This window comes from Cololabis saira, chromosome 10 (assembly GCF_033807715.1).
Source record: "Cololabis saira isolate AMF1-May2022 chromosome 10, fColSai1.1, whole genome shotgun sequence".
Lineage (NCBI taxonomy): Eukaryota > Metazoa > Chordata > Actinopteri > Beloniformes > Belonidae > Cololabis > Cololabis saira.
In genome coordinates this window covers 42,476,301-42,499,178 of record NC_084596.1, presented here as the reverse complement: position 1 = coordinate 42,499,178, position 22,878 = coordinate 42,476,301, and the positions used below count along the sequence as shown (strand labels likewise).

Below are 22,878 nucleotides of genomic sequence, written 5' to 3'. Positions count from 1 at the left end.
CAGTAATCTGCACTCGGAAGCTCAATGTTGAGGCGGGATCAACAATGGGGGGCTGAACTCTCCTTTGAATTTGCACATGATTATAGTTTGGTTCAAGTATAATTTGGCTTCATGTTGTTTGCAAACAACTTGCTGTCTTCTGTTAAGTCTGACGATATGATGAAGTTGGAGATGCAAATTTATTTTTAAAAATTGTTTCATGTACAGTATTTTAACCCGTAAATCAATTTTTTTTTACAATATAAACATGCAACACAGTCCAAAAAGGTTGCTGCAGGACCAGTTAAGTGCTATTAAGCATATTTATACGTATACGGTTCATAATAACATGAAGCCATTCAAGGAATCTGCAGTCATTTCAGTGCGTAAATCTCATCGACAGCTGATAAAACCACATGAACAAGACATTACTTTTGGGAAAATGTTGTCACATAACACATAATGCAACTAATGCTACCCCAGAAAAGAAGCTGTATGTTCACAACTTGCTATCTTCTGTCAACTCTGACGATATGATGAAGTTAACCTGCAAGACAACTAAGCAGAGAGCTGAGCTGCACTGCAGAAACTCAAAATCTTACCAGGAATATTGGTCTTATTTCTAGTTAAAATGTCTCATTTTTAGTCAAAAAAATCTCGTTACACTTAAAACAAGAGTCATTACCAGAAAGATAACTTGTTATTTGACAATTTTCACCTGTTTCAAGTAAATTTTCACTTGAAATACTGTAGTAGAAAAATCTGCCAGTGGGACAAGATTTATCTTCTTATTACAAGCAAAAAAATCTTGTTCCACTGGCAGATTTTTCTACTTATTTTAAGTGAAAATCTACTCGAAACAGGTGAAAATTGTTGTTTTTTCCGGTGATGAGTCTTGTTTTAAGTGTAATGAGATTTTCCTTGACTAAAAATGAGACATTTTAACTAGAAATAAGACAAATATTCCTGGTAAGATGTTGAGTTTTTGCAGCTGAATCCCTCTCCGTCTGGGCAGCAGCTCTGCTCCACGGCCGCGCTCCACGCCGGGTTTTCCCCTCGCAGCCGGGGGACAGGATCTGGCGGGCTGAACGCGTGCAGCCTGGTTAAGTATTTGAATTATGTCATTGACGTCAGCACAGTCATAAACCTCGCGGCGGCCCCTCCCTCCGGTGGGCCGCTGCCAAGACCGCTCCATGGTGCATTGTGAAGGAGCTGTCAGACAGGTCCTGATGAGGTGTGTGTGTGTGTGTGTGAGTGTGTGTGTGTGTGTCGGTGTTTGAAGCCTTTTGTTTTGATGAGGTGACGGGATTATGCCACAGTTGTAAACTATGCACCAGCATAATCGCTAAAGGTTTGTTTGTGAGAGAAGACACAGAGAAGTTGTGCAGTTTCGGGGTTGGATCTTCTGGGAATCTCAACCACGTCGCGGACTGAAAACCAAACAAGCAGAGCAGTGTCAAGCTGTGCCGCTTAAATATGACTGTAATTAGTTAGACTTTGTCTGCCGAGCACTTTCCATACGCACTTTAACTGGCATAAAGCGTTTTGCAGTCAAGACCTGAGCACTGAATGGTCAAGATCTGAAGAAAAACCTCAACGGGGACTGAAGAACTGAAATCTGAGGAAACACAAGCTTATTTTTATCTCATAAATCTCACACATCTCCAATGAAGCAGCTGAACACAAATAATTAGACTCTACAATTTTAATAATTTAATTTAAACGAATGAAAAGGATATTTCATTTGTTTGATTAATTGGAGATGAAATCAAGAGATATACCAGTAATTTAAGTGCAACAGTTTGGAAAATAAGAAAACCAAATATGATTAGAGATTAGAGAGTAAACCTTAATGTGTGTGCCGTGAAGGAAAACTGACAGAAATCTGTGAAAACATAAGAAAAAAAGACAGTTTTTTTAAATAATTTGTAAACAATGTGACATTTAAAATGCCAGATTCATAAAATATGCATCATGATCTTTGCTTTGGTGAAAAGGAGGCAGACTGCACGCTGCAGACGATGTGTCGGGTTTATTTGCTTTTCTTCCTTCGCTCCACACGTGAATGGACCGGCGTGCATACGGGCTGAAAAAAGGGTGGATGATTATACAAAGGTGAATCATTATAGTCACACACACACACACACACACACACACACCTCTCCCCCATCTCCGCTCCATCTCTGTGAGTCGGACTAACAACAGTGAGAACCTGCACGTATCAGTGTCAGAGTGAACTCTATCCTTCATGATGTGGTGAGTCGAGTAGAGGAATGCGTGTTTGCGTACATGCAGATATCTTTAAGGTATTTTGCATCTCGTGGGACGGTGTTGACTCAGGACGGCTAGTCTGTCTCACCGGCCGTCAGTTATCACTAACCACACTATTCTCTCAGAAGTCAGGGCTGCGTTGGCCATGCAGGCGTTTCTCCAAGTCCAATCTGAGCTCTTATTTCATTTAAAGCAATTAATTAATTAGAAAACAAACAGAAAAATGAAAGGAATCCTTCCATTGCCCATTCATCTTTGTGTTTTTAGCATAATCTCACGTACATGCAGATACTGCCGAGGAGGAGACTTCATCCATATTAGTCACGTGTGAGTCACTGCGTCAGATACTGCACAACCTCAGGTTTACGTCAAGCTGCTCACAAGTACAAACACAATGTCCAAAGTCGCCAAGTTTTGTTTTCCAGTTTGTTTCCCAATGCTCTATTTACAAAGAACAAACGGTTGCGTACAGCGTTACATTTGGCACTTCCTTGTCTTTTCTCTGTAGATTTCTGCCTTTCTCATAAATCCTACCGCCTGGGTAAGGCAAGTTTATTTGTATAGCACAATTCAACACAAGGTCATTCAAAGTGCTTTACATCAACATTAAAAGCGGCAAGACACAATTAAACAGTAAATATCAGATATAATTAAAGCTGCAAGCAGCGATGAACGGGCCCTCGCACTCATGGCCCCCCCGGGTTCCCCCCACATTCCTAGGTCAATAATACTATAAAAAGTGCCTTTGCTGTTCACATAAAACTCAAGTTATCATCATAAGCATATCAGAAATGACTCCACCCACGACTCTCTATGTCAAACCATTCAAAAAATATGGCAGAAAATAGGAACTATGAAATATCGACCAATCAGAAGAAGGGGCGGGGCTAATTTGCACCAATTATGGTCAAGGACTCAAAACCGAGTCCGATGACACCACCCATGACTCTATATCAAACCATTCAAAAGTTATAGCAGAAAGTAGGAACTATCAAATATGGACCAATCAGATAATGGGGGGGGTGCGCTTTTTGGCGTTTATCGTCGCCGCGGTAACGCTTTTGAAAGAGAAAAGTAATGCGTGTTGTCACAGGATGGAGACGCATATTTTGATGTATAACACACCTGGGTGCACGTTACGGTTCGGGCCGCATTAACGGCCGAAAGAATGGCATAAATTGCGCCAAAATTACACGATTAATTCAAAATGGCCGACTTCCTGTTCAGTTTCGGCCATGGCGCCAAGAGACTTTTCTTTAAGTTGTGACATGATACAGGTATGTACCGATTTTCGTGCATGTACGTCAAACCGTATTGTGGGGCTTGAGGCACAAAGTTTTCTAGGGGGCGCTGTTGAGCCATTAGACCACGCCCATTAATGCAAACCATTAAATATCAAATGTTTCACCAGGCCTGACTTGGTGCAAAATTTGGTGACTTTTGGGGAACGTTTAGGGGGAAAAAGGCATTCATTTCGTTGGAAGAAAAACGAAAAAAAAAAAAAAATTCCTACAGATGCAATAGGGCCTTCGCACTGTAAGTGCTCGGGCCCTAATAATAAAAAGCACAAGTTGTTAAAAAGTAAGGGTAGTAGAGTACAGCAGGTAGATCTCATTCTTACAATGGCAAGAATTATGTTTCTATACGGTCAGAACGTACAAAGACCGGGTCAAATGCAGCTTGTTTTGCACCGATATGACAGCTGAACGCCACTCGTTTACAGACGACTCACTTTTCTGTGAAAGCCGAGGTCCATTTCTGGGGGTAACGCGGCTGTTTGTGCAGCGAGACACAGAGAGGGGCAGTGTGAGGTGGATGTAAAGCGGAAGGTGTCTCGGCGGCGGCAGCGCCGGCCGTTAGAGCAGCTGATGGCTCTCACAGAAGCGGGTCTGTGGCCCCGGAGGGGAGCGAGATACAGGCAGAGAGGGGAGGCAGACGGGGTCTGTCTGCACACTGAGGCCTGTTGTCCTCTCCGCAGCTTTCAACATCTGGCCAAACCATTAGCGCTGACCAAAAAAATAGATTTCCACTGAAAAAAAAAAAAAAAAAAACGGCTGTAAAAGTTCCCTGGAGCTGTCTGGGAGCAGGTTTTCAGACAGACAGAGCGCTGCGCCATCTCTCACTCGGGACGGTGTGAAGCAACTCTGCATTTACGATCGACCCGGAGCTGGCGATGGGCTCCACACCTCCGCCTCGCACGTGCTCCTGCATAACTATGTTTTATTTAGACCTCTCAGGTTGGAGGAGCACATCTACGGAAGAGTACTAGGGCCAGGCAGGAGAAAAATAAAAATAATATTTTAGAGGAGGAAGATTTTTCTGTCATTATTTACTTCGGGGAAAAAAGTTGAAATGACGAAAAAAAAAGGCCCAAATGTTGAGATGAATGTTGAAGTACAATTTTGAGAATAAAGTTGAAATGTTGAGAAAAAAGTCAAAATTTCAAGAATAAAGTCACCCTTCTGAGACAATAGAGGGTCTGCATTGATGTCACTTTCCCACTGGACCAGCCCCCTTACTCACACTGATTGGCAAAAACAGCTGCAACTAGTGGAGAAGACGGGATAACAGCCGATTATCGGCTTAAATTAGCGTCAGTTGGACTTGACAGTGACCTGTACAGTTACCCCAAGAACCAGTGGTCCATGGACATTAATATTTGGTACAGTTACCAAGAACCAGTGGTCCATGGACATTAATATTTGGTACAGTTACCAAGAACCAGTGGTCCATGGACATTAATATTTGGTACAGTTACCAAGAACCAGTGGTCCATGGACATTAATATTTGGCCACGAATCCAGTTTCCTGATATTTATATGTACCGTATTTTCTGGACTATAAGCCGCACCTGCATATAAGCCGCATCCGCTCTATTTTGTAAAAAATAATAAAAAAAAGCTACACAAGCCGCACCTGCATACATCTATTTAATACATGTACAGAAGGATTTTGAACTGTAAATGATGTACATGTTTGTACCTAAATAGATCCTTTCCTAACAGTGTCTTTTAACACGGCAGCAACTTTGCAACTTTGCTTCTACCTACTTCTATCTGCTAAAGAAGAAGTAGTGTATTCTTCTTTGCATTTATTTTGTCTTAGTTTTGATTGTAATTCCGGTTAGAGCGCCCCGAGCGGTGGAAGAAAAATCCACAGAATAGCTGCACCTTTGTATAAGCTGCACGGTTGAAAACCTATGAAAAAAGTAGCGGCTTATAGTCCAGAAAATACGGTACTTAATTTCTACGCCGGGGAAATACACGAAGCAAAGCTTGAAGGCTTACAAAAGTCTTCAAGCTTCAAGGCAGGATTTGTTGGTGAAATTAAAGTGATGAGGACACTGAACTTTATGATTTGACCGTTTAACGTTAGCTACCCAAAAATCCAACATTACTTGATACAAAATGGGAACCACAAATCCACGTTTCGGTGCCTGGAATCCAGTTGTTTCTGTGAATTGCAGCGATCCATTTGTCTCTCTTAAGATTGGGTAGCTGATTGGGCACAGGTGTGCCCAATCAGCTGAGTGGCTGCTCCTCCACCCTGCCACAAACGTTATTCTCGAAATTTTGACTTTATTCACGAAAATTTCGACTTTATTCTTGAAATTATATTTCAACATTAATCTCGACATTTCGACTTTTTTCTCAAAGTGATCAATAAAAAAAAAAAATCTTCCCCTCTCAAATATTTTTTCTCCTGCATGGCCCCAATACTCTTCCGTACACATCTACCGGTTTCCTAGAGAAAAGAAACGAAAACAACAGATGGTTAAGATCTTGTTTCAGTGATCTTACTGGTGTTTTAAAGCCAGGAAACTAAATGTGTGAGCTTTTGTTCTGCGGCCCACATCTACCACTTTACTACCGTGATGTTCTGGAGCGCGTTAAGCCTCAGAATGACCTGAATCCCGATCATACGGGCGGCACGCACCATCCGGGCCTGTGATGTCTCTCAGCTTTCCTCTTTAAACGCCTAATGCCTCCATATACTCTCGCTGGGGGAATAGGGCAGGATGTGTTCACATTTTCTTGGCCGTGTGTCCTCTCCCCGGGGCCCGAGTCAGCTGCACGTTGGTGCAGACCCGGTTTCAGCAGCCCAGCTCGCTGCTCATGCAAGTGCCGGCTGGATTTCTTTTCCCTTTTTCTTTTCATAAACCCAAATCAGAAAATGTTGGGATCAAATGTCAGCCTTCCATCTGTGATCTACACTGCATAAACTCAAAATCTTAACGAATCTATATTCTATAAAGAATATTTGTCTTTCTCTAGTTAAAATGTCTCATTTTTAGTCAAGGAAAATCTCATTACACTTAAAACAAGACTCATCACTGGAAAAAACAACAATTTTCACCTGTTTCAAGTAGATTTTCACTTAAATTAAGTAGAATAATCTGCCAGTGGAACAAGATTTTTTTGCTTGTAATAAGAAGATAAATCTTGTCCCACTGGCAGATTTTCTACTTATTTCAAGTGAAAATTTACTTGAAACAGGTGGAAATTGTCAAATAACAAGTTATTTTTCTGGTAATGAGTCTTGTTTTAAGTGTAATGAGATTTTTTGACTAAAAATGAGACATTCTAACTAGAAATAAGACCAATATTCCTGGTAATATTTTGAGTTTTTGCAGTGTTTACCTGCTTATCCCTTCTTAGGGTCACGGTGGGCTGCTGGAGCCTAAGACATGATTTTGGAGATGCCAATTTATTTTAAAAAATTGTTTCACGTGCAGTATTTTAACTCGTAAATCAATTTTTTTTTTTACAATATAAACATGCAACACAGTCCAAAAAGGTTGCTGCAGGACCAGTTAAGTGATATTAAGCATATTTATACGTCTATGGTTCATAATAACATGAAGCCATTCAAGGAATCTGCAGTAATTTCAGTGTGTAAAGGGCACAAACCTCATCGACAGCTGATAAAACCACATGGACAAGACATTACTTTTGGGAAAATGTTGTCACATAACACATAATGCAACTAATGCTACCCCAGAAAAGAAGCTGTATGTTCACAACTTGCTATCTTCTGTCAACTCTGACGATATGATGAAGTTAACCTGCAAGACAACTAAGCAGAGAGCTGAGCTGCACTGCAAAAACTCTAAATCTTACCAGGAATATTTGTCTTATTTCTAGTTAAAATGTCTCATTTTTAGTCAAAAAATCTCCTTACACTTAAAACAAGAGTCATTACCAGAAAAATAACTTGTTATTTGACAATTTTCACCTGTTTCAAGTACATTTTCACTTGAAATAAGTAGAAAAATCTGCCAGTGGGACAAGATTTATCTTCTCATTACAAGCAAAAAAATCTTGTTCCACATGCAGATTTTTCTACTTATTTTAAGTGAAAATCTACTCGAAACAGGTGAAAACTGTTGTTTTTTCCAGTGATGAGTCTTGTTTTAAGTGACACTTTGTGTAGATGCTCATATTTCCTGTTCTGTGTCTATGGCTTTGCATGGTTTGGATGTCAGTGGATCCTGTAAATAGTTGAGCAGAAGGTGTTTGAAGCCTTCGGCCGTCTCTCTCGTCTCTCTCGTCTCTCTCGAAAGCGTGAAGAGCCGGTGGCAGGATTTCTTAAACGTGTGAGTGAGCCATAAAAGCTTCTCTTTCCTCAGAAACGTTATTGTCGTTTCGGTCGTTTTCTACAGTCACGACAGCTCAGGAGGGTGGAGGGTTTCTTAACTCTTAACATGTTTGCTTTGGTCGCAGCTCTTTGTTCAACACGGTGTGTTTCCAAATCTGTATGCCATCGCTGCGTCTTTGAAGTGCTTTGATCCGGTATATTGACGTAAATTGGGGAGCAGCACGCTGGCTGTCTTGTTGTGGTTAGCATATGGAGTAAATCTCTTCCATGTGTGAAACCCTGTGAAGTAGAGATCAGGCTTTTCCATAAAAAGGGAGGTGGGGGTTCCAGATGCAGAGCATTGTTCCCTCCCTCCCTTCCAGGCACAAACTTGCCCAATCACTTTTCTCCCTGGCATATTGGAGTATGATGCTTTGCAGTTATTTCACATTTCATTTTAATTTCTTATAAAGCACTTCTATCCTCCTGAGCGCCCATGCACCCCGAACACACGTGAGTCACAGCTGCAGAACGGCAGAGCTCCTCCATCAAACAACGTCCTGTCCTCTGCAGACGCTCCAGCGTCCCCGCCGCTCCGCTCCGGGTTTTGACGGGAGTTCAGGGCCAAAGAGGAAGTGTCTTTGGTTGCTTTGGCACATGGCGGAGCCCTGGCCTGGCCTCCCCCCAGGTCGGGGAGTCAGAATCTGCCTCTCGTGTTGCTTGTGCAAACACAAAGTTTGGTGTTTGATATAATTTCTTTCCTTCCTCAGAGAGCTTTAGAAAAGAGAGAGGCGTTTTGTGGGGAGGGCGATGTGGTGTGAGCAGCTGCTGCAGAGCAGTTCATCAGAGTCCAGCCCAGAGCCGTCTGCACGCCCCCCCCCCCCTGCACAGATCTGCTCACGTTCATGCCAGACACGCAGTTATTAGGGGGGAATCAAAGTGATGGGAGTTTGAAAAAGGCAAAACTGGATGTGCTGCCTTCACCTCAAAGGTCTTCCACCTTTTTTAGCCCCTGGATGAGAGAAAAACAGAGCAGGGACCCTCGCTTGGAATTCTTATTCTTTTAATAACTTTTGAATGTGTTTTATTCTGCTTATATCCCCTTATTAACCAATTCCTGACTGGGTTATTAGCTACATGTGTTTACGGTTGATGAAACTTTGTCCTCGTCAGACGTGGAAGGAGTAACGTTAGGCCGAGCTGGAACGTTACAATCTCCAGCTTTAGGCTTCGTTATTGTCAATAATTTATCCATCAGGTCTTACTAGCTTTAAATATGAAACAGCCAAGCAAATTTCGCAACAAATTTTCTTTTCTTTAACAGCTAGCTAGCTGGTTTTTCCGCTCTAAAGTTGAAATTAGTCACATGAATCATTTATGTAGAGTTGTAGACTAATTAGTTATTGTCAAAAGTAGATTATTGTTGCCTGTTAATGGAGTTTTCTCAATCATATATATATATATATATATATATATATATATATATAGCCTATATATTTTTTATTTTTTTATTTTTTAACTCTCACAAATTATTTTGGTTAAAGGGGACCTATTATGAAAAACAGGTTTTTTCTTGCTTTAACATATATAAAGTGGTCTCCCCTCAGCCGGCCAACTCAGAGAAGGAGGAAAGCAACCAAATTCTGCAGTGTCTGTACAGCCGCCCGGATGAGCCGTCCAGTGTGATGTGGATCTACGAACCAATAAGATTCTGTGCATTTTCGTTACGTCACCAAAATACAAACGCCCACAACTATAAAACCGTGTAACTGCATGCGAGCGTCCGACTATCGTAGCACTGCGTGACATCGGACGCTCTCTGTCCATCTCCCTCCAGCAGCTGCCACTTTATTGAGGTTTTTGTAGTGAAATGAGGAGGAATCATAGAGATAACTTCTCATTTCAACTAACTGGATCAGCCGTTCCTCATCCATGACTGTTTCCTACAGCGCTTTCAACCGGCTTTCAACGTGAGCGGCAGGAAGAAAATAGAAGCAGGGCGTCCGACAAATGTTCAGCTCAAAATGCTGCGTCGCGCAGCGCTGCGGCCAGTTAGGACAGTCCAATAGAAAATAAAGCAATGGAATTGATTTTGTTGCTGACGCTCACTCGCATCGCATGCAGTTAGGACACGGTGTAACTCCGCCGGCCGGAGCTTCCGCCATTTTTTCGTAGCGGTGTATCACGTCATTCAGGCAGCCAATCAGCACAGAGCCTGATTATCATAGCCCCGCCCACTCAGAATCCCTCATAGATAATGAGGTTAGAGAATGGGAAGATAAAGACATGGTTTAGAGGCTGAATTTCTAATTTATTTAGCAAAAACAATCAAAAGCTTGTTTTTAAGACATTCAAGGCCTGTTTAAAATAGGGGGTTTGCAGAGAGACACATGAGCGAGAGCATGAGGGGTTCCAGGAGAGGGAGGCTGCACGAGGGCAAGCAGTGACTAACCTCCGTGTGTCTCAGAAACTCAGCTTCCTTGAACTTGGAGGTGGCAGAGCGTGACAGCATGAAGGAGCTCTGTGTGCACGCCTGCCCCCCCTCCTCCTCCTCCTCCTCCTCCTCCTCCTCCTCCTCCGGACGGCCCGTGCTCCAGTCCCCCACGCGATCAGGCCACCCTGGGACCCCGGGGCAGCCCATCAGGGTCTCCGGCGGGGACATGGAGCCACTGGGGCCTGAATACGTGTCCGTGTGTCTGTTGGCAGATGAGTCGTACCAGAAACTGGCCATGGAGACCATGGAGGAGCTGGACTGGTGTCTGGACCAGCTGGAGACCATCCAGACCTACCGCTCCGTCAGCGACATGGCCTCCAACAAGGTAGGAGCCGCTGCACACGTGACAGCCGTGCATTTGGGAAGAAATGGCAGCATTTTACCAGAATCGTAAGATAAAAAATTTAAAAAGCATGAATGTATTCAGAAATTTGTCATAGGATGCAAATGATCTCACTTTTGACTTTCAACAAGTGTTTCTTTGAGTTCAGGGGGGAATTTTTTCTTTTTTTTTATTCTTATTTCTCATAAAAGTGGTGCGTTCTTCTGAATGTCTCATTGTGTAAATGTTTGTTTGAACCACTGAAATAATGATCACTACAAGACCTCCCACAAACGCCGCAGAAAGACACTCCGGTGAGATATCTGCCAGACCAAAATGACTGAGGTCCAAGCCCAGGTTTTATTTCTGTAGAAAGCAGCAGTTATCATCAGCTCTGTGGATAATGTGAAGCATGATGATGAATTAACAGGTTCATCACTCATTGACAGCCCTGGGCATGTCTGTGTAATTGCTGTGTGGTCGACTATTTGCATAGTATATACAAAATGTAAATGATTGTCACCACATTGACGCACTTGCAAAAGCAGCACGTGGCGGTGTAGGAGTGGGCAAATCGTTTTAAAGATCAGCTGGGAAAAGAAACCAAACAAAAAGAGGATGGAGGAGATGAAGACGGACAAACAGGATTTGCATGAAAGCCGGCAGAGTTCCTGCTGCATTTGAATGGCAGAGTGGCTTCTCTTCTGTGGAAATGTTTGTGCTGTTTCACTGCGCAGGTCACGTTACACAGGAATACTTTTATTATTGTCTACCAAGTCAAATTTTTCAAATACAATTTTCTTCCTAAGAACTGTGGACCAAGCTGACGTCACATGTCCACATGTTTGTTTATGGGTTTATTTGATGCCCTTAAACACAGCTAGTCTTACTGGGCCCCACATTAACAAACAATACATTTAACAGTTAAAAACAAGACAGAAAGAAAGAAAACAAAATGACACGACAAACCTACATAGAACTTTACCGTACATGTCTTAAAGCAAAAAACATACATGAAACATTCCAATATACAGGACTGTCTCAGAAAATTAGAATATTGTGATAAAGTTCTTTATTTTCTGTAATGCAATTAAAAAAACAAAAATGTCATACATTCTGGATTCATTACAAATCAACTTAAATTTTGCACGCCTTTTATTATTTTAATATTGCTGATAGGATATTTGAGTTTTCTTAAAGCAGCACTATGTAACTTTTCCACCTTAATATCATATTTCCAGAGTCATTGTGATGGTACATCAACTTCCAACAGGTTTAATGAACCTCTGTCATGGTCTGAGGGGTCTGTATCGCCTTCACTGGCACTATGTAACTTTGAGGAGCATGGTAGGAACCCTGCCACACTAAAAAACTACACATTTTTACGGCTTTGACTGCTTTACGGCATACGTCACTTCCCCCTCCTTCCTGATTCGTAGTCGAGATGAAAATGGGCGGGGCGTGGACCTCAGAGCTCAGCAGAAGCTGGTAACCCGTTGCTGTGTTGTGGCTGCAGCAGCTCCACACAACAGACGTGGGGAAAAGATCAATAATGGTTTAACTTTTCACCGCTTTCCTGCTCGGAGGCAGAACCACGCAGGCCAAGTATCTGATATAACAGAGTAAAAGAGTGAAAGAGTCGTCGGCTCGGTTGGATCGCGGCTGTAACGACCAAACCTTCCACACAGTAAACCACAAACACTCACACAGACCGGTCGGATCAAAACACGGGTTTTATTCCCGATTCTTCTCCAGCTAAACGCAGTTGCTGGCCAGCTCTGCGGTGCGATTAACCCCAATCTTCAGATAAAACTAGTTTGTTGAGGAAAAAATATTAACTCTTATTTGTAGCTGCAGAGGAAAAAAATAATCTCACGAGGAAAACAAAAATATTGCTCACGCCTCAGAGCCTCTTCAACATAATATAGCAGTAAAAAAAAAGAAAAGAGAAGTAAGAGTGATACAAAACATGTACTGTATGTTGTACTATTATACTAATTTATTGAAACACATGGCGAGTCAAACATTTACCAAAGCAGCTGCCAAACACTCCTAAACAAGGTAGCCTAAGACGTGGGTTGTGCAGAACTGCGGCAGTAAATCCTTCTAAAGAGTGGATATCCGACGAGGAGCTCCACTCTTTGATAGGGATTTCATATGAACCCAAACCGTTAATAATCATTATTTTCTCCATATACCGCTCCCTGGCTTCCTTGTTTAAGGTATCCCGGTAAATTCCAGTTCCTTTACAGCAGTTTAATATCTTTTTTTGCGTTCCGTCTGTTCACTTGGTGAAACAGAAAAGTAGTTTTGAAAGTCCGTCCCGTCTTCATTCGCTATCAACACAACTGCAAGCGACGGGACAGGATCTTTCCGGCAGTACGCGCTGGTGCTCATGGGAAACGTAGTGTTTTTTCTGGTAAAGCACTACCGCTTTTGTCCAAAGGAGACACCAAACTCAACAAAAGCTGAAAGTTACATTGTGCTGCTTTAAGCTGTAAGCCATGATCAGCAATATTAAAATAATAAAAGGCTTGCAATATTTCAGTTGATTTGTAATGAATCCAGAATGTATGACATTTTTGTAATTGCATTACAGAAAATCACAATATTCTAATTTTCTGAGACAGTCCTGTACAGTAAAACATCATCATTCTAGGCCATGGAAATCGTGTCCCGCCGAAACGCTGGTCGCTGGGTTGGGACGGGGTCTCAGCAGGTGGATTGGTGGCAGGAAAACAATGAAAGCATTTGGACAACACAAGAGAGTAACATCGGCCCCACGTGATCTACAGTATCGTAGTTCCTAAACGTCTCTCCTCAAATCCCAAAAAAGCCTTATCAGGTGCAGGATTTCCATTATTTTTCCTTGTGCTGTCATCTTGTGCTTCTGGTCTCTGCTAGCTTTAGTTTTACCTCCTGGCTTCATAAGGTTGAACATGATGAGCTGGATGATGGTGTTGTGGTCGTTGATGGTGGTGTTTACCACCGCCATGCCTCAAGCGTTTTGCACCACGGAAAATTCCCCAAATTCCCACACCGTCTTATCCCGAGAGTCCTTCGGATTGGTCCTCTAAGAAATACTAAAGCTAATCAAAGTTTACTACATTTCAGCAAAAATAAGGAAGACATTTGTTGAAATCCTTGCACGGAAAAACTCGTACAGTAAACGCTGTTGTCAGCAGTGTGTCGGCATGACGACGCCAGCGTTCAGCGGTCCACTAATGGCACTTTTCCACTAGAACCTACTCAGTCCGACTCGACTCGCCTCTGTTTGGTTCTTTCCCACCAGGGGTCTAACTACCGAGTAGATACTTTTCTGTAACTATTCTGCCGTGGTTCTAAGCGGCTGAGTGGGCTGTATCTGACATCATCACACTACAGGCCACCGATTGGTCGGGGGGTTGGAGTCAGACGTCTGAGTCAGGAGGAGGAAATCAGAGAAAGAGACTCTGACGGATTCTTGTTCATTTTATTCAACCAGCAATGGCAGCAAAAGTCTGTTTCATGATCCAACTCTGAGGTGCAGATGTTCATAAACCTGGTGCTGAGGAGAGAATTAAAAAGGGATCTAGACGGAGATAAGGAACGACCAGATCTACCAGGAGCTCTGTCACTTAATAGCTGCTCACGGCTCCAGCTGACTTTTCAGCAGCACTGAGACAAACTAACCAAAAAAGCGTCACATACGTCACAGCAGCTTCACTCCAACCTCCTACTTCTGCTCCAGGTGCTGGATTGTTATGGAAAAGAAACCAGGCCAAGTTGAGATGAGTAGAAAGTGCCACCCTGGTCGCATTTCCATTATCCCCAGAATTGAGCAAAACGTACATTTTTGCAAAGATAAACCTGCAATTGAAACACCTAGTTTAAGAAAAAAACTAAACAAAAAAAAAGGTCAAATATGGTAAAGATGTTTTCCTGCTAACAGGAAGTGTTGGTCATCCAGTTCATCCCAAAGGTGTGTGGGAAACACTTGGTTTGTCTCCGGCGTCACTGGATGAGAAAACTATCAAATTCTCATAACAGCAGTAATTTTTCCAAAACTAAAAGTATTGAAATCTCCTTTTCTCTTTGGTTTGAAGAAAAGTCTCAATTCAATTCAATTCAATTTTATTTATATAGCGTGTAATACAACAGAAGTTGTCTCTAGGCGCTTTCCAGAGACCAGAACACGACATTACAGGATGACATATACGGAGTAAGAGACAGAAAAACACAGACCCCCGCAGCGCTTGACTTATGACGCTTTCAGAAGTTGTGTAAGGATACATTCATGGTAATTGTGTGTTAATATCTGAGTTAGTCACTGGCTGAGACATGAGGGGGCGTCTTCATCACCGTGGTTTGTCAGCAACACTTTGGCTGCAGGATGTCTCAGATCATAAAATCACCTGGGTCGTCCAGTCATCGCCTCATAGCGTCATGTTCCAGGGCTTTCCTGCTCTTGTTGCAATATTTCATCTTAAAAGCCGTGAACGTTGTCGTGACAGCAGAGGAAAATGTCAGGAGACTGAACTCCTCTTGGAAACTTGGGTTCTCTGAATAAAGTCCTGCTGGGACCTGCAGCAGTTTAGCTCTCTCACCTACTGTACCTTGTGACAGAAATACGTTTGAAAAAGTCAGCTAATTGAATCTAAATAAACGCGGAGACTGGGAGACTAAACAAGGCAGCTGCTTTGACTTCCTTCTGCTTTGATGCACTGGGGTGGGGGGTGGGGGGTTTCTGTCTTTTTAACTTGTAGAGAGCTCAGCCGGATGGTTACACGCAGCCCGGCGTTACTGAGACTGAGTGGTGTCAGATTGTGTCCGGTGAGGGTGTCTGTTTCCGTCTGAGGTCTGAGGGAGGATCGCCGTCGGCAGCGTCGTCGTCAGACCCTGACGGGTGACTGCGACGCCGGTTTCCTGTCTCTCTATTTCCTGTTGCCCCCCCCCCCATGGCCTCCCTTCTTTTGCTCTCTGCCTACGAGACCAGGCCAACAATGCTTTGGCCGAATATTTAACCACTACGGTAGGGCTGTGCGATTAATCGATTTTAAAAGGAACCCTGGCTATTAAGACATGTAGGTCTTAAAAGATAAATGTTGGTATCAATTATAACAATGTGATATAAAAAACCTTTTTGATGTCTTCGTTTTTATAAAATTTGAAAATATAATTTAACTCGTAGGTCGCCATTGTTGTTTACATTCTGGGTACTGACGTCAGACGGTGGCTCCTGCTAGCCCCCGTCCACTGTTTTGACACCCAGAAACAGATGAAAACACAGCTAAACAGGTGACGGCGCACCAGAAACACAGATGAAAACACAGCTAAACATTAAGGTGAAGGCGCACCTACAAAAAAGTAAAAAAAAAAATAAAAAAGTGCAGCCCCATAAAGCATGAACTATAAAAACATCATAAAACTCAGATAGACTAACCGACCACACGTTTCAACTAGCAGATAGCCGATGCTACAATAAAAACCCCAGCCAGATCTGGCGTCATTAAATTAAATAAAGATGTTCTTGCCTATTTGAAGCGAAGTCTGCGCCTCCCGTTTCGTCAAAGTCCCGGGCCAGTCCCCTCAGCGTCGGGTCTGTCATCACCCAGCACCGAGGCCGGTTTTAGGGGGGAGAGGGGGGGGCTATGCCCACTCAAACGTGCATCCTGCCCACCGGCGTCTCCATCCCGGCGGCGGCGAGAGCGGATGGCGGTGCGCTGCAGGCTCTAAAGCCCCGGCTACGCCGTCTACGGCGTAGGCTACGCAGGCTACGGCGTAGCCTACGCCGTCTACGCCGTAGGCTACACCGTCTACGCAGGAGCCTAATGCACTGGTAAGATGCGCACGACATTGATCATTTTTGCAGATCTCCCGTGCATCACAGAACTTTGATCCAGTTTGCCTGAACCGAGACGTCTTATGGGCTCCCTCGTCAGCCTCCACGGCCGGGAGAGTGCTGCTCATCTATGTTTTGGATACCTGTCCCAGTTAAACTAACGCGGCTTATCTTCCCAGAGCCACCGCTCTACGTCATCGCCCCCAGAATGCATTGCGCAGGTAAAACATGGCGCCTCCCGCAGGTCAAAATATGTGATAAACATTGTAGATTTTTAAAGCAATTAGATTATTTTATGTGTTTCTAACAACATATTTTAGTATAAGAGAACAATTGTGGCTAATTAGGGACTACATGTCTTAATAGCCAGGGTTCCTTTTAAATCTAAATCGGATTTATTAATCAAGACGATGTTAAAAATCGGAAAATCGATTTTTTACTTTGTTTGGTCAAGAAGATTGTTAATGTTGTCACTTTACTAAACTCAAGGAGGATTTAAAGTATCTTTCAGTTGCACTTCATTCCCAATAGGGAAATTTGTTTATTTTTCTTTCAAAATAAAGATAAAATATTTGAAACAATTTATTCCATTGTCTTTTGCAGTTTTACCAAAAAAATCAAAATCGAAATCGAAAATCGGGTTCACAGGGAAAAAAATCTGGATTTTATTTTTGTCCAAAATCGCCCAGCCCTACACTACGGCATCAGTGGGACCTTCCAGACAATCGTACCCGAGGCCGTTGCAGCTGCAGGGCTTCCTGCACAGCCCCACTGTTGACCAACGCTTGTTTGGAAAGCACGGAGGTCACCAGGTTATCATGTTACACTTTCATTTCATCACTGTCCTACATCGCTTTGCCATTGAGCAAGGATGGAAAGAAGTGTTTCCTCTCCGCTTCTGAAGTCGGTGTATTCACTCATTTGCCGTGAGCTTTGAAACAAAAAGGCCTGTCTCTCTCTCTCTCTCTCTCTCTCCCGACCCAGAGGAAGTAACTGAACCCATAATCAAAGCCAGGGTGTCTCCGTTTTCACCGTTCCAAGGGCACAGGTGTATCCGGGGGTGCCGGACCACACACGGGGCTGACCGCCCGCCGGCCCGCCCGCCGGCCCGCCCGGGCACGGTGACCTAAGTGTGGGGAGCTGCTTCCCCGGCCCCCACTATCATTAGCCCCGGCCGCAGCGGCAACGCCGATGCCGGTGACGGCCCTGAACAAACACTGCCATCCCAATCCATTTAGAGCAGTTTAATGCTCTGCGGGCTCGTGTGCAAACAAGACCCCGAGCGAAAAAGACAAGCAACTAGGAAACTCTAACGCACATGTGGTCACTTCAACTTTGAAGGACCGCCATCCTCGGAGGGGAAAGAATGACAAAATGATTGAAACAGATGTAGCTGTGGGTCTGTAGCTGCAGCAAGGCGTAATGGACGTAAAATTATAGTGCTGCGATTCCGTTTGACTGAACGGGCGGTGAGGAGATCAGATAAACTGCGGTGGCACTTAATTGTAATTAAAAAGTATTGCCTCTCTCATTTTCCTCCTAGAAAAAAAAAAAAAAAGCAGGGATGTAAACGTTCAGCATGTTCCTTACTGCAACCCTTTTCTGAGAAGCGTGTCTTTCTGCTGTTGCTACACTGTGAAAACTCTCTGGCCTCCGTCCAGAGCGTGTTGACAGTGTCAACACGGCGGCCGCACGCGGGGCAGACGCCGCGTGACTCACGCGGGGCTTTGTGGGATTGCACAGCTGGCGATGTCGCATCGCGAGGTCAAACTGCAGCCGTGATCCGGCTCCAGGTCGGGACGGTTACAGTCAGAGCCGCTCTGCTCCCCAGCAGCCAGCAGGAATGTGTTTGTTTAAGTCGTGATTTTCCACCTTCCAGTATGTCATCATGTCTGTGTGTCTGTCAGACTGCTCCCTCCGGGACTTTTGCTGTGCAAAGCGGCGGCGCGGCGCAGGTATGTCAGTAGGTTGCTGCCCCGAGGCCCTTGCAAAGGAAGCAGGATGTCAGTGACCTCAGAGAATTACTCCGTTAAACAAAAGGGGAAGTAGGTGGAGACGCATGCTCGGGCCTGCGTCGCGGGGCGGAGCCAGAGAGAGCTCTCGTTAGGTTCTGTGGAAAGGCCAGGCAGGCAAGTCAGCTTTATCGCTATACGTTTCCTGCCTGACGCCACTCTAGGAGAGAGAACAGAGAGAGGAAGCAGGCAGAAAAACCCAGACAGGCTGAACAGTTGAACAGCTCTCGGAACGCTACAGGATTTCATCACGGCTGCGTTTGGCTTTTGCTCGGCGACAATGGGACTATGTTGTTCTGAAAAGCAGCAGAAAAACTCTGAAATGCTTGCAAGCTTGAAGAAGGTGAGTGATCTTTGGAGATGTGCAGTCCGGCGTTGGGAGACTGTTAATGAAAGTGATTGTTGTGAACTTAGACTGATGGAATCTCTTTAGAAAATGGGATTAAACTTAAAGTTAAAGTGTTAAAGTTAGAACTTGTGTTTATACTATATATACTATACTAATAACTTATAATTGTAATGAGAATTTCCCAAATCAGTGTGCAGTTGTTTGAGTTTTCGCTATTGAACTATTCAGACAGATGTTTTGAGAACAGTTTATTGTTTTGTAACCGCTCTTGGTAAAGCTGCGTTTGTCCTGGATGTCAAAACTCTCCGCTCACGTAAAAGGATGCATGACTTACTGCCATGCGTTGAGTAACTGTCTCGGTGTCAGCGTGCCGCCAGTGTGGACCGTGCACGCTGAGCTGGACGGCCCGGCCGCTGCACAGCCGGTGTTTCTGGCGTTCCGCTTAATTCATTCTCCATAGATCCAATCAAACCTTGCTCTGTTCCTGCACTTTAAAGAAACACTTACAGTCTTCCCTTTGAACTGAGTAAAAGAGCGGACTCATTCCAGGCACAAGTTTCTGGTCCTTATGAGCTTGGCTTTGATTTCCACAGACAGCCCCTGGCAGTCCGTCTCTCCGGCGGAGCCAGTTCTTTGAAAGTCGTATTCAGGTTTCAGAGTCAAGTGGATGTAAGCTGTCTGTCTGACCGCCCTGGGACAGCTGGAGGAGCAGACAGGCGGCTCCGGCCGCGGCCAAAAACACCTCTCTGTAATCCTTTATAGCAGTCTGGTAGGAGAAATTATAGGATGGAATTTTTATTTCAATTTTTTTTCTATTTTGTATCAACCCCACAGTATAATCTCAGGCTCTGCAGCCAACAATTGAAACTTCAATGTATGTGTTCTGCAGCACCAGAGGTGTCAAGTAACGAAATACAAATACTTTGTTACCTTACTTAAGTAGAAATTTTGGTTATCTATACTTCACTGGAGTAATTATTTTTCAGACGACTTTTTACTTTTACTCCTTACATTTTCATGCAATTATCTGTACTTTTTACTCCTTACATTTTAAAAACAGCCTCGTTACTCTATTTCATTTCGGCCTTTAAATAAAAACTATCCAGTTAAATTGCTCCATCCGGATAGAGTGAATTTGGTTGTGGTTGTGGCTCAGAAAAGAACGACATGAATCAGATCCATTATTATTATTAGAGTTATGAGAGTTATGTGTGTGTGTGTGTGTGTGTGTGTGTGTGTGTGTGTGTGTGTGTGTGTGTGTGTGTGTGTGTGTGTGTGTGTGTGTGTGTGTGTGTGTGTGTGTGTGTGTGTGGAGGCTCTAAAATGCATCTCTGGATGTTTTCTGGTGTGTATTTTGACTGGGGGGGGGGGGGGGGGGGGGGGTAACCATCGTGGGAAAGATGGAACTGGCCACGTGACTCTGTTGCCATGGCGCCCGGGTTACCGTGCAGACGGTGCAGGCGCTGCGATGCAGACCCATAACTCTCTTATCCTCCAGTCATCACCATCTCCGTCTCATGCAGATAAGTGATTTTCATGGAAAAGCAGTGAGAACATTAGTCTTTAAAACGATTACGTATAGAAGGCCCGGCCGGAGGGTCTTATGGTTTCCTTTGTGTTGGAAATTAGACCAATTCATTACGTGAATCTAAACGCACACTCCTTTCCCTCCCTGCCCGTCCCATGTGATCAACGCCAGCCGGGGTACTTGGGAGTCTCACATTGCGCAGTATGCATCTCATCTGGTCTGCATTTCTGACTGGGGAGAGCGTGTGAAGAGAGAGAGAGGGGGGGGGAGTGTTAGAGGGAGAGACACGGCCAGACGGAGAGAGAGAGGGGAAGATGTGGGGATTCTCCAAGCCCTGCTTTTCTGCAGTGCTGAGCAAAGGGGGAGGAGAAAGAGAGCGAGAGACCCCACCAGTGTCTGCTGCTGGGACTCTACCGCTGGAGTTCACCCCCTCCTCCTCCTCCTCCTCCTCCTCCTCCTCCTCCTCCTCCTCCTCCTCCTCCTCCTCCTCTCTGCCTTAGACCATTCCTCTTTTCCTTCCCTACGTCTGTCGTGTAGCGTGCCTTTCCTCCATCTGGGTCTGGAAAAGGCTGGTCCAGCTCTGGGATCGGGGTCCGGAGGAGGCAGGGGTTTAGAGAGAGGACTCAGAGGAGAGGGAGAGGAAACATCCACCGTATCCAGGGGGATTCCATCACTCTGCTGGGCGGCGTGTGATCGTTGAAGGCGATGGACGGGGCTGGGAGGAGGCGTTCCCGGCTGGGGATGTAGGGCTCCTCCACAGCCCTTCTCTCCCGTGTGCGTGCAGCGCGGCGGGCCGTTGGGGAGGCTGTGCTCAGCCTTGGGGATCCACTCAGAGAGGAGCGCTCGCTGCTTCTGCTGGGGAGCACCAGGGGCTCAGACCAGCGGCACCATGCCGGAGGCCAACTACCTGTTCTCCGTGTCCTGGGGATACATCAAGGTGTGTCCCGCAGGAGAGCTCACCGCGCTTGTTTATGTTGTTCTGGCGTCCCGGGTTTTTAGCCTGATGATCTTTTAATGCCGCGACGACAGACGGGGGAATGTGCTCGCTCTGATTTTTGTCTCCGTGTGCTTCTGCTCGGACTGAGGCTGCACGGCTTTGGAAAATTGCGTCATTTTGTGTCACTGGGAAGACATGATGCACTGGATTTTTACGTCCTGCAGATTCAAACCCAGACATGATCCCAAACCTTACATCCCACATAAACACAGCGGCGCCGTCATGGGACGGCGTCTGCAGGGGGAAATGAGAATAAAACAGCTTTGCTGTATAATCCATGTCTTTTCTTTCTGCTTCCAGTTCAAGAGGATGCTGAACCGGGAGCTGAGCCACCTGTCTGAGATGAGCCGCTCAGGCAACCAAGTGTCCGAGTACATCTCCAACACCTTCCTGGGTGAGCACAAGTCTCTGCAACGTAGCACTTCAGTTACCCAGCATCCTTTAGGGAGGAGCATGTATTCTGCATGTCACTGAGGTGGGAACCCTAAAGCAGCGGTTCCCAACCTTTTTTCCTTGTTCCCCCTACTTGTGTCTAAGACCAGCCGGGCCCCCGACCCGTACGTACTAGCAGCAAAAGAGTAAAGTGGTTTGTTAAACGTCTTTAATTGAAAAAAAATTACATTAATTAGGTTTTTTTGTTACATTTCTCTTTGGTTTACCCTGTACTTAGTTTTTATCACCTTCCTTTTGTGTCACCAATGTATAAAATACACACAAAAAAAAATTGAAAGGACTTTTCTGAATATAATGAATATTTTCTGAATATTTCTGAAAAATGTCTCTTTTAATATGAGAGCAAAATGTTTTAACATTTTTCCTTTAACAACCTGTCGGAGTAGTAGTATAATTAAATGTTGAATAATGATATAATAATACGTTTTTAAGTTTTTATCCTGATAAATAAGTATTTTAAAATGACCAAAATGACAAAAATATATTTCTAAGTGGGTTTATACAGACTTGGATTACTGTATTCCATTACAGTAGGTGTGTTATTGTGATTTTTTTTTAATTTAACATGTGCAAATATAATTTTTACAACTGCATATCCTCAAAGCAGACAAAGTTTCGCTCCCCCCCAGAGATCTTTGCCCCCCCCCCAGGGGGGGCCCGGACCCCTGGTTGGGAGACACTGGCCTAAAGCGTGTCCAGTGGGTCCGTATACTCCCCTTACTGGGTCTGCATGGCTGCTCTGAAACCAGTCTGATCTGGTCTGGAGCAGACAGATCCCCTGGTTGTGACTGCAGAGATGTGTGAGGGAGGAGGGAGGGCTTTATTCTGAGGGAGGACTTCCCTCCGGAGCCCTGAGCAGCGGGGGGGGCTGAGGGGGCTGGATGCATGCGTGCATACTGTGTACATCGCGTCTGGATAGAGACACGCTGCATTATTCATCAGGATAGCGGTCTTTCCTTGTCTTGGAACCCCCCCCCCGGGGCATTTGGTGACTCACGGCCCGCCCCAACCTCCAGTCCAGCGGTTTCCCTCTCAAATCAAATCAAATCAAATCAAATGTTATTTATATAGCACC

General features: G+C 44.5%; 1 protein-coding gene across 2 annotated transcripts in view; it reads left to right on the top strand.

Moving 5' to 3' along the window:
• The window catches only part of LOC133453084 (cAMP-specific 3',5'-cyclic phosphodiesterase 4B-like), a 128,687-nt gene that overhangs the window by 93,603 nt on the left and 12,206 nt on the right, over nucleotides 1-22,878 (top strand). For both annotated transcript variants that reach the window (XM_061732946.1, XM_061732945.1), the window contains exons 9-10: nucleotides 10,534-10,646; nucleotides 21,651-21,744. In XM_061732946.1, the coding sequence (XP_061588930.1) occupies nucleotides 10,534-10,646; nucleotides 21,651-21,744 (207 nt within the window). The remainder of the gene's footprint in view (nucleotides 1-10,533; nucleotides 10,647-21,650; nucleotides 21,745-22,878) is intronic.